The sequence below is a fragment of the Anas acuta genome, chromosome 7 (genome assembly GCF_963932015.1).
Source record: "Anas acuta chromosome 7, bAnaAcu1.1, whole genome shotgun sequence".
NCBI classification, from domain to species: Eukaryota; Metazoa; Chordata; class Aves; order Anseriformes; family Anatidae; genus Anas; species Anas acuta.
In genome coordinates this window covers 21,453,580-21,468,334 of record NC_088985.1, presented here as the reverse complement: position 1 = coordinate 21,468,334, position 14,755 = coordinate 21,453,580, and the positions used below count along the sequence as shown (strand labels likewise).

At 43.7% G+C, this 14,755-nt stretch overlaps 1 protein-coding gene and 1 long non-coding RNA gene across 2 annotated transcripts in view; one reads left to right on the top strand and one right to left on the bottom strand.

Annotated features, from left to right (window-relative positions):
- LOC137859750 (uncharacterized) overlaps window positions 1-13,505 on the bottom strand; it is a 38,245-nt gene extending 24,740 nt beyond the window's left edge. Inside the window, exon 1 of the long non-coding RNA XR_011098511.1 lies at window positions 11,028-13,505. This is a non-coding gene — a long non-coding RNA (uncharacterized lncRNA). The remainder of the gene's footprint in view (window positions 1-11,027) is intronic.
- PPP1R3C (protein phosphatase 1 regulatory subunit 3C) lies at window positions 1,503-5,882 on the top strand. Its single transcript, XM_068688459.1, has 2 exons — window positions 1,503-1,659; window positions 3,326-5,882. Exons 1-2 carry the CDS (start codon window positions 1,646-1,648, stop codon window positions 4,269-4,271), a joined length of 960 nt encoding a protein of 319 aa, XP_068544560.1. The 5' UTR covers window positions 1,503-1,645; the 3' UTR covers window positions 4,272-5,882.
- Window positions 13,506-14,755: the final 1,250 nt, after the last annotated feature.

Genomic DNA, 14,755 nt, shown 5'->3' with positions numbered 1-14,755 from the left:
GCGTATGGGCCTGTGTGCCACACTTCAGTCAACAGAAGTCTTCCCCCTCCAGTACTTTCAAGGATGTCTTTTAGACTGCTTCTGTGCAGCTTGAATCCAAAATGGAGGTGTCATTGTCACCTCCCACCATGCCTTGGCCTGTGCTTACACAGCCTCCTAATAAACTCTTAGCAGAGCAGCAAAGCCCTTCATTCACAAACCAAGAAAATAAAATTAAAAAAAAAAAAAAGAAAAACAAAAACTGGATGAGCCAGAAAAACCCTGAATCATCTGTGCATCACTGTAAGCCCCCGTTGCTTCACATAGGACATAGTACTTCCTGCTATTCATTTGTGCATGGTCTCGCCTACCAGTAAAAACTACGAGCTCTAAAAATTACAGCTCACAGACTCAGTATCACATTGTACTGTGCGACTGCACGTCATCAGTTGACCTGGGGAAAGAGCAGGCCAGCAGGAAGGTGATAGGGAAACAGTAAAGCCACAGAAGACTCGCTGAACCAGTCAGCGTCCGGGGCAGTCTCTGGAGAACAGTGACTCGAAGGCCAGCCTCCTCTGAGAAGAGGAAGCCTCTAGGAGGAAACGTGCAGAAGGCAACGTGCCGCTGCTGATGGGCTGTCTGCACGTCCAGGGGCTTGTCGGCCTGCTGGGTGCTGTGTGGGGCCTTCTAGGAATGCATGGGGCGAGCAGTGGTGGCTCTGCTATGGGCAGCGCTGAGGAGGCTGGCTTCTGCCATTTTTTTGTCCATTTGCTCCAGAAATAGATAATAACTACATCGTGGGACGTACAGCAGAGCCTCTAGCACCTTCAGACTGCGCAGACCACCGTGTGTGGGAGGTGAACAGCCAGCAGCACCATTCAAATGAAATGTCCTACAGTACTTTTTCCACTGAGGACGAGGGCAGTTATAGCCCAGGATGACAGATTTCAGGCCCTGGCAACATATCGTTTGATGGCGATGGAAAGAAGCTCCACATTGATGAAACAATACCCACTTTGCCCACACAGCAAAAAGGAAAAAGCCTGGTGGAAAAGGCCAGCGTTTCAGCAAGCCTAATCTAAAACTGCTGCCTGCCTCCCAGTCGCAGCTGCTCCATGGAAGCCCTGTCTCCTGCCTCTCCTTTCTGGAGGATGAGGACAGGGCCAGGCAGCCTCGGGGCAGCCCGGGTCAGGCTGGCAGATTTGGGGCGCGGAGGGCTCTGCTCAGCTGCCCGTTGGAAACACTGCAGCATGACACTAGAACCTCGAATACAATCGGTGCCCTCGGCCATAAATAGCCGATGCAGCAGGGCACCGAGCCCTTTGGGGAGGGGGGGTAGGGGGGGGGGGCAGAATATCCAAGTTATTTCAAGCGCTGTAGTTTTGGAAACGACTTCGGGGCTCTAGATTTAGCAGGAGGTGCTTCAGCCGGCACGTTAATACCCCGGCCTGCACGAACGGCACACCACTACCAGAGGACGCCGGCGGGGGCGGCTCTCCGGGGCGCTGCCCGCCCGCACGGCGCGGCCACGTGTAGCGGCGGCAGCCGCCCCCCCGCCGGCACGCACAGCCCCGCCGCGGGCCGCCCCCGGGCCGCCCCAGCGCCCCATAAAGGCGGCGGCGCGGGGCGTAGCGGGCTCCAGAGCAGCCGGCGGCCGCGCTGCCCTATGCACTGCAGCAGGTAAGCGCCGCCCGCTCCCTCCCAGCACACGCTGTGTGTGTGTGTCCGTGCTCCCCCGCGCCTGCTTGTGCTCTCGGTGTGTTCCTGCAGCCCCGCGGGAAGAAGCGAGCAAAGAGGGGGGTGGAAGGAACATCGAGCTTCGTCCTTGCGGGGAACGAAACCTCAAAACTCGCGCAGCGCTCCTCCGGGTTTAGAGGACTTGCGCTGCACGGGCACCGCTGCTTTTGCATGTCAATGCTGCTGAGCCCCCGTCAGCTCGAGCTGGGGGATCATCTTTGCCTCTTTTAGCAGCCTGGCTTTTTAGGCGTGCTTTTTTTTTTTTTTTTTTTTTTAAATGCTGAAAAGCCTTAGGAGCATTTACCCAAGGAGCTGGTGGTGAAAATTATGGGGGGGGGGGGGGTGCGGAAATAGCCCAGTTCCTCCTAAATGCAAAACAAATCTCGATAAATTTGAAGCTGGTACTCCCCTACCTATTATGGTAAATACTGCCGCAATAGTAAAAAAAAAAAAAAAAAATAGCAAGGAAAGGAATTAAGAGGTCAGTGCAGATTCTGCTTTTTTTGGCAGTGCCTTGGAACCCCAGTGAGAACACTGGGAAGGAGAAAGGCATTTATGTGACAAAGCAAATGCCTTTGCTTCCCATGACTCAACAAAAAAACATATTTCCAGCAAGGACTGCATCTTTATCAGGAGAGATCTTTATCAATACTTTATCTGTACTGCAGTTGAACTCCAATTCCATAAATATTCATGCCAACTGGCTTTGAATGGGCCATGTTTTTGCAAAGTAATTGTGATTTTTCATCCTCTGGGAGAGAGGTTTAGGAATAAATCTTTACAAATAAAACCATAATATTCTTATAGAATGCTTACAGTAGGGTTTAGGCATAGACTTTAGGGATTATAAAGGACATTTTTAAGACAGTTCTTGAAGCACACAGAGGTAGATAAAGTTCTCCCCTTCCTATATTTTTTTCTCCATTTCCTCAGCAGTCAATGTTAACAGTGCACAGTATTTTTCTTAATTAAACCAGGGTTAGCAGCTTATAGAAAATATTTCTAAAGGTGCTTTGGCATTTTTGTGCACCTGAATTAACCAAAACCACATTGCCTAAGAAATGCATTTATGATTGTTCTGAGCTGTAGGGTGATGGTTCTGCATCATGATACGTTGCATCCCAGTCAATGCTCTGATGGGATAGGTAACTTGCTTAATATAGTGCTTTCTGCACGCAGATATGAAGCAGCTGATCCAGCTTGCTGGAATTTTAAGTCCTTACTCAGAGTCTCTAAAAGGGAAACTAAATTTAATGTGGATGTGCACTTTCACTGTAGCTGGATCTGTTTGTACCTCTATACTGGAAAGTTCTTTTGTGTATTTTCAAGGAAATATGTTAATTACCTGTCACTAAAATTCACTTTTTAGAGGTTTGGAAGAAACAAATGAGATTATATTTGAATCAAAAAAGTTTAGAACTAGCAAGAAATGACTGAATATTCTCATTCTATTTCCTTAGCTTGAACTGTCAATTTTAATTTAGGCTGCATTATTTAAAGCTGCACAAAGAGCAGGCCATGAATAATTAAGACAGCAGATGAAACAAATATGCATTCATAAGCATTTCCCTGATGTAACAAATAATAATGCACTTTCTGCTTATTTCAGAATGATACAGATCTTGGATCCGAGACCCTTGCCAAGCTCCATCATGCCTGTGGATGTGGCCATGAGAATTTGCTTAGCCCATTCACCACCGCTGAAGAGTTTTCTCAGCCCCCTTGAGGACTGTCAAAGAAACAACTTTGTTAACAGATTCAAACCTCTCAGACCATGCCTGCATGTGAAACGTGACTCTGAAGCACAGAAGACCGACTGGAACCACTCGGCAGCCCGAGCCAAGAAGCGAGTTGTGTTTGCCGACTCAAAGGGACTGTCCCTGACGGCGATACACACCTTCTCTGAGTTCCAGGAGCACCCTGGCTGGGACCTTCAGTTCGACCTCATGGGCCTTGAAAACATAACATCTGGCCTAAAGCTACATGAGGAGAAAAACTTGATTCTGGGTTTCCCTCGGCCCTCAGCTGACTACCTGGACTTCAGGAACCGCCTGCAGAAGAACTTGGTCTGCCTGGAGAACTGCACCCTACAAGAGAAGGTGCTGTCAGGCACTGTGAAAGTAAAAAATGTGAGCTTTGAAAAAAAGGTTCAGGTTCGAATTACCTTTGATACATGGAAGACTTACACGGACATTGAGTGTGTATACATGAACAATGTTTATGGTGATTCTGAAAACGATACCTTCTCATTTACCATTGACTTGCCTCCTGCCATTTCCTCTCAAGAGAAGATTGAGTTTTGCATTTCTTACCAAAGTGGAGAACATACCTATTGGGACAATAACGAGGGGCAGAATTACAAGGTTCTCCACGCAGAATGGAAGTCTGATGGAGTTCAGATACCATCTGCCAAGAAAGACTGTATAGATATTCAGACTCAAAGGAGAGGTCAAGAGAGAGAGCCTGATCAACTTGGCAGCCCGAGGCTGTCCAGTGGTCTCTTTCCCCAGTGGCAGAGCTTGGGTGGGATTGAAAATTCATCACCATATTGGTGATAGACACCAGCTAGGAAGCGTTCTTCCATTTGGCAACAGAACAGTGTTAGCTTTCTGGTTCACATACTACATGACAAAACCACTTGGCAGGCTTTGTTGGCTGTCTGTACAAATCCAAATTCAGTTGTTTGTGGGATTTGTTATACCATATTATGTTACTGAAGTTCTTAGCCAAAACTTATCCTTGGAAAGAAAGGCAAACAAGATGAAACCCATGTGTATGCTACCTACTCTAGAAATAGCATGCTTAAGTATATACTGCTTGCTTTCTGCTGCTGTCTCTCCTGAGTCACTAGGCAAGAGACTCTTGTGAGGAAGTATGGAAGGTGACAGTATCTTAGCAAGCTGTAGCAACTGTGTGTATGTGCATGAGTGTGTGGGTACACAGGGATGTTACATGAACAGAACACTACAAACCATTTTGCACATGTTAGGAGTGCAGTAGAGAAGAGGTGATGCTGTCAGGACAGAGGCTCGCTATGACCTTCAGTGTGCTTGTAGCAGTGGCAGGTAGGAATGCATGGCTGGGATTTGTGGCTTCAACACAGGTTAGGAAACTTGTAGAGGACAACAGAAAAGTAGGAGAAGGGGAAGAGGTAAGATGTGCTGCATAACTTTGAGATGACCAGTGCTTTGATGTTGACTTTTCAAAACTGGTCTTCTAAATACCAGGGAGAGTTCTACAGGATAAAAAGGAGAACACAAAGTGACACAAAGCAAGAAGCAACTGCTGCTTTGGGAAGACATCTCTGTCCTCATTGGCCTTGTGAATAATAAATATCCTGCATTTGAGATGAAATCTAACCTTGACTTCTACCTTCATCATCCTACTCAGCTATCAAGCAGGGGGTTTACCTTCTAATGTTACAAGAAAAATGTGCCTTTTTAAAAAAGCCACTGTACATGCCAAAAATCAAGGCTGAAACCAGGGTTAGTTTACAGAACAGACCAAGTGATTTGCAAACTTCCTAGTCTGTAGCAGCATCAGATGATGTGACTCGTTGCCTGATCTGATCTCACAGCACCTGATGGTTGAGTATCCTGCTCCCTATTGCACAGTTAGAGATAACTTCTCAAAAGCGTGTAACATAGGCAAGGTCCTTCATATTGAAGACAGTGAATTAGCTACACTTTGTGAAAGCTTATTTCTTTAAAAGAGCAGGGTTGCTGCTAGTTTTCTAGAATGAATATAGGCTTGCACATAGAGAACTGCTCTGTTTTATTGTACCTCATTTTTGAAGCTTTTTTTAAACTACTGTATATTTTGTATCTGTATGCTTGTAATTTAGCTTTCTGAGATGTCAAACTGTAAAGATGGTTTGTGTTTCATGCAAGACTTGTGTGGGAAATCGTCCAATACATACTCAGCAGGTGTGAATAGCAGCACACCTTTTAACTGTACTGAAGTAGCATTAACATCAAAATACAAGTCACATTTTTTTCCCATTGCTAAGCAGTATAATATCCTGAGTCTGAAGCTACTTGCAATGCAATGAGAAGATATATACTAAGGTGAAATAAGCTTCTTTCACTAATTGCACTTTTTCCCTATGTAACCCATGCTGTTACATGTAAACTAGCCATTTTAAGAATAAATTGTATTTTGATATACCTGTTTCTTAATGAGTCAACTCAATCTGCCAAGTTCATTAACTTCTTTAAACAACTGCATTTGTGATCTAAGGTACGGAAGGTTTGTTCTGTGCCACCAGCTATTGCTACAGCTGGCTCTAGTATGGTATCTCAGGACAACATCTGATACTATCCTGAAGATGAAATCTGATATCTTCACTAAATAAGATACCATCGATAGTATTAACTGTATGAACTGTAACTTAAAACAACCAACTGCATCCTGCCAAATTTAATAGGTTGGTTTGGCAAATTCCATGTGGGATCCTTTTGTGCTGTGGGTGAGTCTGTCTGGCTCAATCTGATGGCCAGGCTTACTGCTGAACTATAGCATATACAATGCATGCACAGATACATCTAGACAGCAGCACTTGATGTCTTCTGGCTTGCATTTGCCTGGTACTTAGCTCACTGTGCTGTCCCTGCAGCTATGCTACTATTTGGGGGAGTGGGACATTTTGCCTTTTTTCTCTACTAGTACTTGGGAACCAGATCAATCGCTATCAGTACCAAAAAACGTGCTGGAAAATAACGTGTCTGCATGTGAGCCAGCCCACCTTTGACACTGCTGTGTGGACCTTGCCTTGCAATTATTTAGAATAGAGAAAAGTGTGTTGGGCCCCAAGTCCCCAGAGGACAGAGGGGTTTGGCACACCACTGCTGCTCCTAGCACAGAGCAAGGACAGGCTAGCCAACACTGGTCACACACCAGATGCGTTACATGGGATTGATTTCCCAACACAATAAGGAAACTCAGTGACAAAATCCAGTCTAGTTCTATCTGTTGCACACAATGCCAGCAAGAAATCTGGTTTTAATTATGGAAAGCAATTCCAGAACGACGGAAGGCAGCAAGGCTCTGACAACACTTCTGAACTGGGGAATGAACTTCAAGCTTCTACGTTGCAAAGCCTGCACTGGATGCAGAACTCTCCTTTCCCCAGCTCTGTCTACCAACCTCAAACTACTGAAAAAGCAATACAGTACTTAGTAAATAACTAAGTGTCTTTATGTGCAGGAGCACTTGGGCCATGATATATGCTGCACCACCAGCTCCCAGCTCTAGAAAAGTAAGCTCAAGAGGGATTTGTAGTGAGTGGCTTAAATGCTCCTTGGTCTCAATGTCAGACTTCACTGAAGCAAAACAGATGCAAGGTTACTGGGTGGAGCAAAAGCCTTCCAGTATGAGGAAAAGCAGCATTTTTTTTTTCTCCTTCAGCCAAGTTTCATGACCAGCCATCTCAGCAGAAAACACTTGTCCTTCTCTTGACTGAGACATAAATGACCTTATAATACCAGAAAAAAACTTCCTTTAAACAAGGTTTAGCAATAAGCCTGCTGCTTTGCAAAGTTACCTTGCAAGATCATATTTGTCCAATGGAGAGGCAATGCTTTGCTGCAAAAGAGAAGCAAAGCAGCTCCAAAGCCCTGCCTCAGGCAAGAGAGCAAAGATCTCCTTGTTTCTCCATTCCGTACTAAAGCAGTGCAGTTTCACTTCTTCCTCTTTTAAAACAGCTCATATATATATCACTAACACTTACATTGACCAGAAAGGTACTAGGCCCTACAGGAACATGTTAGCAACATTAAGGTGTATTCACTAAAATATATTAGTTTTAAAAATGTGTTTATCAGAAGCAGAGAAAAGCAAAGTCATCCTTGGAAAATTGGCTTAGCCTAGGAATTCAAAAATGCATCTTGGATGATGCCCTTTGAGAGACACTGTATGCAAAAACTAAAGATAGAAAGTAGGTGTAGTCCCTGAAAAAGAGCTTGCAACCCTATTGCATCATCTTGTTCTTGTAGGAAGTCATTTTCCCAGCTGCACCACTGATTAACATTTTCACCACTAAGGTGACAGGGTGAATGGATTCCCTCCGTTAGTTAAGGAGATCTGAGGTGCCTGACTTTCAGTTATAATATATGGGTGGCACAGTATTTAAGAGATTTTATTCTTTGAACATAAATGTTTCAAGTTAGGTTCTTCATAACAGTACTTCTTTTTGTGAATCTTGGCCTAGTCTTACCATGGAAAATTAAATTGAAATTTGCCAGTGTTTCACATTAATGAAGACCTGTCACCCTCAAAGATCAGCAACTCAGCATTTCCTGAGAACATAATTATAATTTTCACAGGCAATTAGTGAATGTCTTTTTCTTTAATTATATCTATATCTAAATAAATGACCATAATTTATATGGTAAATTTGGTAAATTAATGGTAATACGGTAAATTTTATGGTAATTACATGTATACAAAGCAACAACTCCCATCCCTCTCAGACACTTACAAGCTTTAAAATGCGATGTGGTAAAGAGTGAAAGGTTTCAGTAAGGCCAAAATAAAAACGAGGTAAGACTGCCCTAAATCCTCTCTTGAGATGTCTCTCCTCCTGTTTCAGGGATCAGCCATACTGCAACCATTCCTGACTGGCATTTGCTTCGTCTGCTCTTACAGTCCTTCAGTGATGGAGGCTTGTAGTGGTTTAACCCGGCCGGCAGCTAAACACCACACAGCCGTTCGCTCACCCTCCCCCCTCCCTCTCTGGGTTGGGGGAGAGAAACAGGAAAGTAAAGCCTGTGAGTTGAGATAAAGACAGTTTATTAAGACAGGAAAATAACAACAACAACAACGATGATAACAGTACTACTACTACTACTGTGTACAAACAAGTGATGCACAATGCAATTGCTCACCACCTGCTAACCGATGCCCAGCCTAACCCCAAGCAGTCCGGCCCCCTCCCCTGGCTAGCCACCCCTATATTTTGTTTAGCATGATGTCAGATGGTATGGAATACCCCTTTGGCCAGTTTGGGTCGGCTGTCCTGGGTCTGTCCCCTCCCAGCTCTTGCTGCACCCCCAGCCTGCCCATTGGCAGGACAGAGCAAGAAGCTGAGACGTCCTTGGCTTGGTGTAAGCACTGCTCTGCAACAATTAAAACATCGGGGTGTTATCAGCACTCTTCTCATCCTAAGCCCAAACATAGCATTCTACCAGCTACTAGGAAGAAGATTAACTCTGTCCTAACTGAAACCAGGACAAGGCTCCACATCTTTCTATTTATTCTTTCCTCTTCTTACCTTAAAAGAGGCTCCTGAGGTATTAGCCTAATTAAAATTGGTTCCTAATTACTTGTATTTTGCATAGGCAAGAAGAAGAAACTATTGCTGTCTTTTTGCAATAGTCTGTAAGTGCTTCAGAAGTACCATCTTTCCCTCTTCTAGGCTATGTAATTCTTCACTTAATGAAAAATGGGTATTTCAGCTTTTCATCCTTGTTTGGAAAGGTACCTATCTGGTGTTTGGATTGTCCTTAGGGCAAAAATAACACTTTCAACCAGCTCTGTTGAAAGCCTGGCTGCACGGTCCTCAATTTCACCAATGAAAACATAGCACAGCTCAGTACCCATCTTTTATTGCTCAAGTGACTTCATGCATCTCATACAACAAGGCCTGGGAACATATGTATCATTTCTGTAGTGCTTGACAGACTGTCCTTAGAGCGTATGACAGCTGGGCAGATTGAATCAGTGATGCAGTTCACTGAACAATTTATTCATGTAATTCCCTCCATTAAAAACATTCATATTTTTGTGCTTCTTCTCCCTATGTCACAAACTGCTTCTGACTCTGCAGCCTCTGTTTATCTCCTTTCTGGACCAGTCACGAAGATGGGTAGATTTCATATCTTCTGAACAAAGATTGGTATTTTCTGTTTCAGGGACAAAGTACATACAAAAAAGGTGGACTGACTTCTACTTGTGCAGTGTTCACTGTGGGTGGCCCACTGCTGATCTCAGTGAGTGCATCTTTTGAACGGTAAGATAGAAAATATAACACAGCTAATTCTGCATAGGCATATTCTGAACACAGTGCTGGGGTTTAACTCAGTTCCTGGTAGCTTTGTAAGACACTGGAGGCATTGCAGTATACTGAAAGTAGAGAAGACTATTTGTACCCACGTTACATCCTCAGCTTCCTTTGAGAGTAGGGGAAAACGTAATAAGGTTCCTCAACAGTTCAAGTCTGGACTTTATAACAGGAGTAACTGTCATGAAGGTTATGGTTACAAGAAGTTAGCAACCAGAACTGATTCAGCAGAATGAATGAGCACTTACTTAAACAAACATATTGAACCAGAAAGTAGAAGTCTACAAGAGCAAAGTTGGTCCACAGTTTGCTGTAAAATAAATGAATGGGGAAGAATATCAACCTCTGAAAAGCTTAACGTTTGCTTCAAATGGATTAATGGAGAAACACCCCTACTATCTCTTCATGTTTCAGGCTATCGTAGTATTTCAGATGCTGTTAGCCTTGCAGCATTTTGCACCTTGCACTGCAACAACACGACACTGGTGTCACAGTCCTTTCAACTAGGTGGCAACGTGACCCATACAACAATTACCCACCCTTGCGGAGAAAGTAGAACAAAACATAAACGTTCACACAGCATATCTCCGGACATAGGCAAGCCCTTCCCTGAATCACAGACACAGCTACAGGTAACCATGAAGTCAAGTCCAGGAAATTGTGATGTCAAGAACTCCCTGCATCCATCAGGTCAGGTCAAGGATACTATGCTACAGCACAGGACTCTTCAACTTTACTCTGAGCCCTCAAGTGAACCCACTGGCCCCAGGAAAATAGCTCAGCCCATCACCATTCCTTACAGCCACAGCCACTGACTGATCCCTACCCTCCCACCTATTAGATGCTATGACTACACACTGTAGTTTTACAGGAGCTGCAGAAGTGGATGGGTACAACTAAAGGTAGTTTTGTGTTCAGTTAACAATCATACAACAGATATTGATACCCTTCAAACACTCCATCTAGGCTCAGCAAAGGTGAGTGACAGAAGAGCTCGTCAAATATTCTGCCCAACTTCATAATCCTTTGGAAGGATCCTACCCTCCTTTTTGCCCTCAAATGTGCAGAGTCAAGACCAGAATGTGGCCCCCTGTCTGTAACTACCACCTCATCAGCTGCACCAGCAAAACCATTCACCCTTTGCTCTGCATGGGGAAGACACAGAACATTAACTTCCAAGCCATTATCCCTATTGCTATGGTTTCTTTCTTCCATCAGGCTATAAGATATACCAAGCTATAATGTTTCCTACCTGGTATTGTCTTCTGGAAGGACCTTGATGTCCAAATCGCTGGACTTTCAGAGGTCCATTGTCATCTTCTTTAGGAAGGACACCAGGGCAGTGTAAAATCCCACTACACAGGTACATTCCGCAGGTGGAAATACTCTTCTCAGAAAATGAGATAGAAAGAGTTAGGAGAATTCATACGTCTTAAGGACAAAAACCAAACAATAATCCCACCAGCAGGAGGTGAAAATGATGTTTAAGGGACAGGTGTTATCATTGAAGTCAATCTTCTGCAGGCCTTATGTTGGCCTGGGAGTGATGGGATACTGCTGAGTGCTGCATTAGCAGCAGCTGAGAAAATAGGACTAGCAAATTTTGATTGTATGGCACACAATTATTTGCTGAATAACTGAATGACATTCATTCTCCTCTAAATCAAACCTCTCCTCTGCTGAGAAAAATAAAATGGAGTTTTCACAGGCCTTATTTCAGCTTCTTAGAGGTACCGGGACTAGTTGCCCAAATTTTTACATTGGCTTATATGAAAACAAAAGTCCAAGGCATTGCTGAAGAAAACAGTAGAGAAAAAAAACTGGATATTTATGAATTTTGGATATCTCAGAGATGTCCTCAAAACATTTTCCTGTTTCTTTGTAGAAAAGAAAGAAGGTAAATAAAGGCTTACACTTCCTCTAGAAAAAATCCTCAATTTACATCTTCTCTTATATAAGTCAAGAGACTGGCAGGGCAATAGTCACTTGTGAGATTCTTTACAGGTGCTGTGAGATGTCAAGATATTAATTTAGGAGGAGTTTAATTAAATTCCCAGGAAGAGAATGGAAGCAGGAGTGTGTGGCTGATACCACTAGCTGATGGCTGGGGCCACCACAGCTGGTTAGCAATCTGCTCCACCAACAACAGACAAGGAAACATGGCCCCTGATTCCCATGCTTTCTATGACAGCTTGAACGTTAATGGACACGAGGTTTTAGGAAGCCTCTGGGACTGTGCTGAGTGCAGCATAGGTATTATTAGAAGAAGAGAGAACCAATGCAGGTGCAAGGTGTTTCTAGATAACTGCGGGGCCTAATCAGCTGGAAGAGAGTGATGGGGTGCTGCAGTCTCTGCTGACCATGAGTGGAGACTCAGCCTCTGTTTCAAAATCCATGAGCAACTTGCTTAAAGAACTTGACTTAGTCAAGCTCTAGCTAGAATTACTAGGTAGAATTTTTTGTTAGAGAAAACATAGCATTTTGATATTTTCAGAGGACCGCAAATATCAAATATTATATCCTCTTATTTTCAAGATCAGTTACATAAATAACATTGCATTTTATTCTAACCAGTGAAAAATATGCTACTTCTTAAATATAAAATGTCACACAAATGCCACAGACTCTGGGCAAGTGCACTTTCAGGTGCTGTGTAGTCATAGCCTTAAGCAGCTGACTGTGGAGGCTGTGCTGGATTTCTCCTCCCCACACTTCAGTCATGATTCAGAGAGAGAGAGGGAAATGGAGAGGCAATCACATCTTACTGGTCAAGTATTAGAGCTCACATTGTGCTCCTACTGGCTCCAAGCAGACACCCAGGGCAGGCAGCAGAGCTAGATTCAGAGCCACTGTGGCACGTTGGCAGCCCAAGCAGAAGGAGGCAATGTCCCCCCAAGAGCTTCTTGGAATGGCTGGAGGACAGGGAGGCTGTGGATACAACGCCTGCTAGATACTCATCGCCCTGCATTATCTGGCACAGAAACCTGCAGAAATGTTGTTTCAGGAGACAAGCAGTAAGTGTTTTTGTCTAGGACTGGATTATAGCTTGAATGATAACTGCAGCTCTTAGCAAAGAGGTTTGGTCAAAGAAAATCCAATAAAAGATTTTCACTAGATGGTCCAGGTGCACAAAGCTAAGAAACTTAAAAACTATGAAGAGAATGGGAAGTGCATTTCCTCCATCCTGAATGGAACATTATTAACTGCTTCAGCAGTCACTTTCTGGAGTGGCTGAGGGATGTTTTTCAGACACCATTCTACTGTTTCTCCACTTCTTGTTTACAGAGTATTCTTTTAAACCCTCAAGGCACAGTTATTAAAGCTATACTTACAAAAATACTCTTCCATCACAGGCTTAAAGATCTGCTCAGACAGAAGGGCTACCACCTTTCATGCAAGACTGAAAACCAGAATTAATTTCTAATATTTTCCCTTTGTTTTTATACTGCTCTTCTGATAAATAGATCAGTGTAATTCACAAGCATGGAAACTGTGATTTTGGTGCCACAGAGATGTTTGCCACAGGTTTAAAATAATCTTGAGACAGTAGTGGCCATATTTCCATCCAAGGTTTTAATTTTTGTCAGAGCAGCTTCTTGCCTTTCCTGCTCTGGGTCACAAGTTTGTGCATAGCAGCATAGGAACCTCTGCAGCATTGTGTGCGTTTGTTTGTACTCTTTTATAGAGACAGCTCTACAAAAGTGTTTGCAATGCATTCTTTTCAGTTTATGCAACTTGGTCTGATATTAGGCTTGGTCTGATATTGCTGCTGTAGGGTGATTCCTTCTGAACTACTGCCAGTCCTGCAGGAGTGACTCTGGCCATCATGTTCAAGCATCTCTGCTAAGCTGTTGTTCTCCAACAGGCACTCCTTTTCAACACCATAAGCCTACGGAAATATTGTTTCCCCAGACAGCGTGGATTTCTCTTCACATAATGGCTCAAATTAAGTGTCTCCATCCTTCAATAAATTGGGGACGTGTGTGACGGCCTCCCAAACTGGCAAGCAGTACAAAAGGGACAAATAAAAGAACGTGGACTGGAGTCCCTGGATGCTTTCCACCATCCGGTCCTTAATGCTTGCCATGAGTTCCTTACTTCCCACGCTGGCTGCCAAGCACCAGACACGGGTTAGGGGATGGCTGGGTCAGTGAGGGCTGTGCTGCAGCTGCAGCCCGGTCCGTTAAAAAAAACAAAAACAAAACACTTTCCTCTGCTCTAAGGAGATGCTGAAATAGTTGTGCTGCCAGCATCTGCTTCCTCTTAAGCATCTATTTTACTCCTCAGTTTGACAGATGGACCACTGATTGGGAGATGAGTGCTGAAAATCTCCGGCTAGTTTTGCTGATTTGGAAATGTAACTGAGAAATAGATGCATTTTTATCCCTCTCTATTTTCACAGGATTTTTACTCCTTTCGTTCAGCAAAGGCCAGAACTAAAAGTCAGATTTTAATTTACTGTAGGAAGAAGTGGATAGAGGTGTGAAGGTTTGGCTGATCTAAAACAAATGTTTGGCTGACCTAAAACTTTTCACTCATTTCCATGATTTTGTGGGCCAGCTGAGTATTTCAAAGATAATTAGCAAATATATTTTCAATGCACAGATTGCTTCTGGAGTAGGAGGATCTACTTTTGATTTTCATGCCTGGACAAAACAGCTGGATTTCCCACCCTATTCTAAAAACACTGCAAAAAGGTTGCATTTTTCTTAGATAGGCCCTTCATTTTATTGTCACATCAGGCAACAGAAATTCTGTCACCTTGCTTACCTCCATTCCTGAGCTTCACACAATGTCTTCTCTCACACTTCCCAAATTCCCATACTTGCAAAGGCTTCATTCTCACCTTATATCCTGCCTGAAATTCACAGGCTGTATGTGCTACTGTGAGTCAGCACTAATTACACTTCATCAGTAGGAAACTCAGTGGGGATGGAGTTGAAGGTGATTCAGCAAAACACTTCATTAGCAATTTCACAC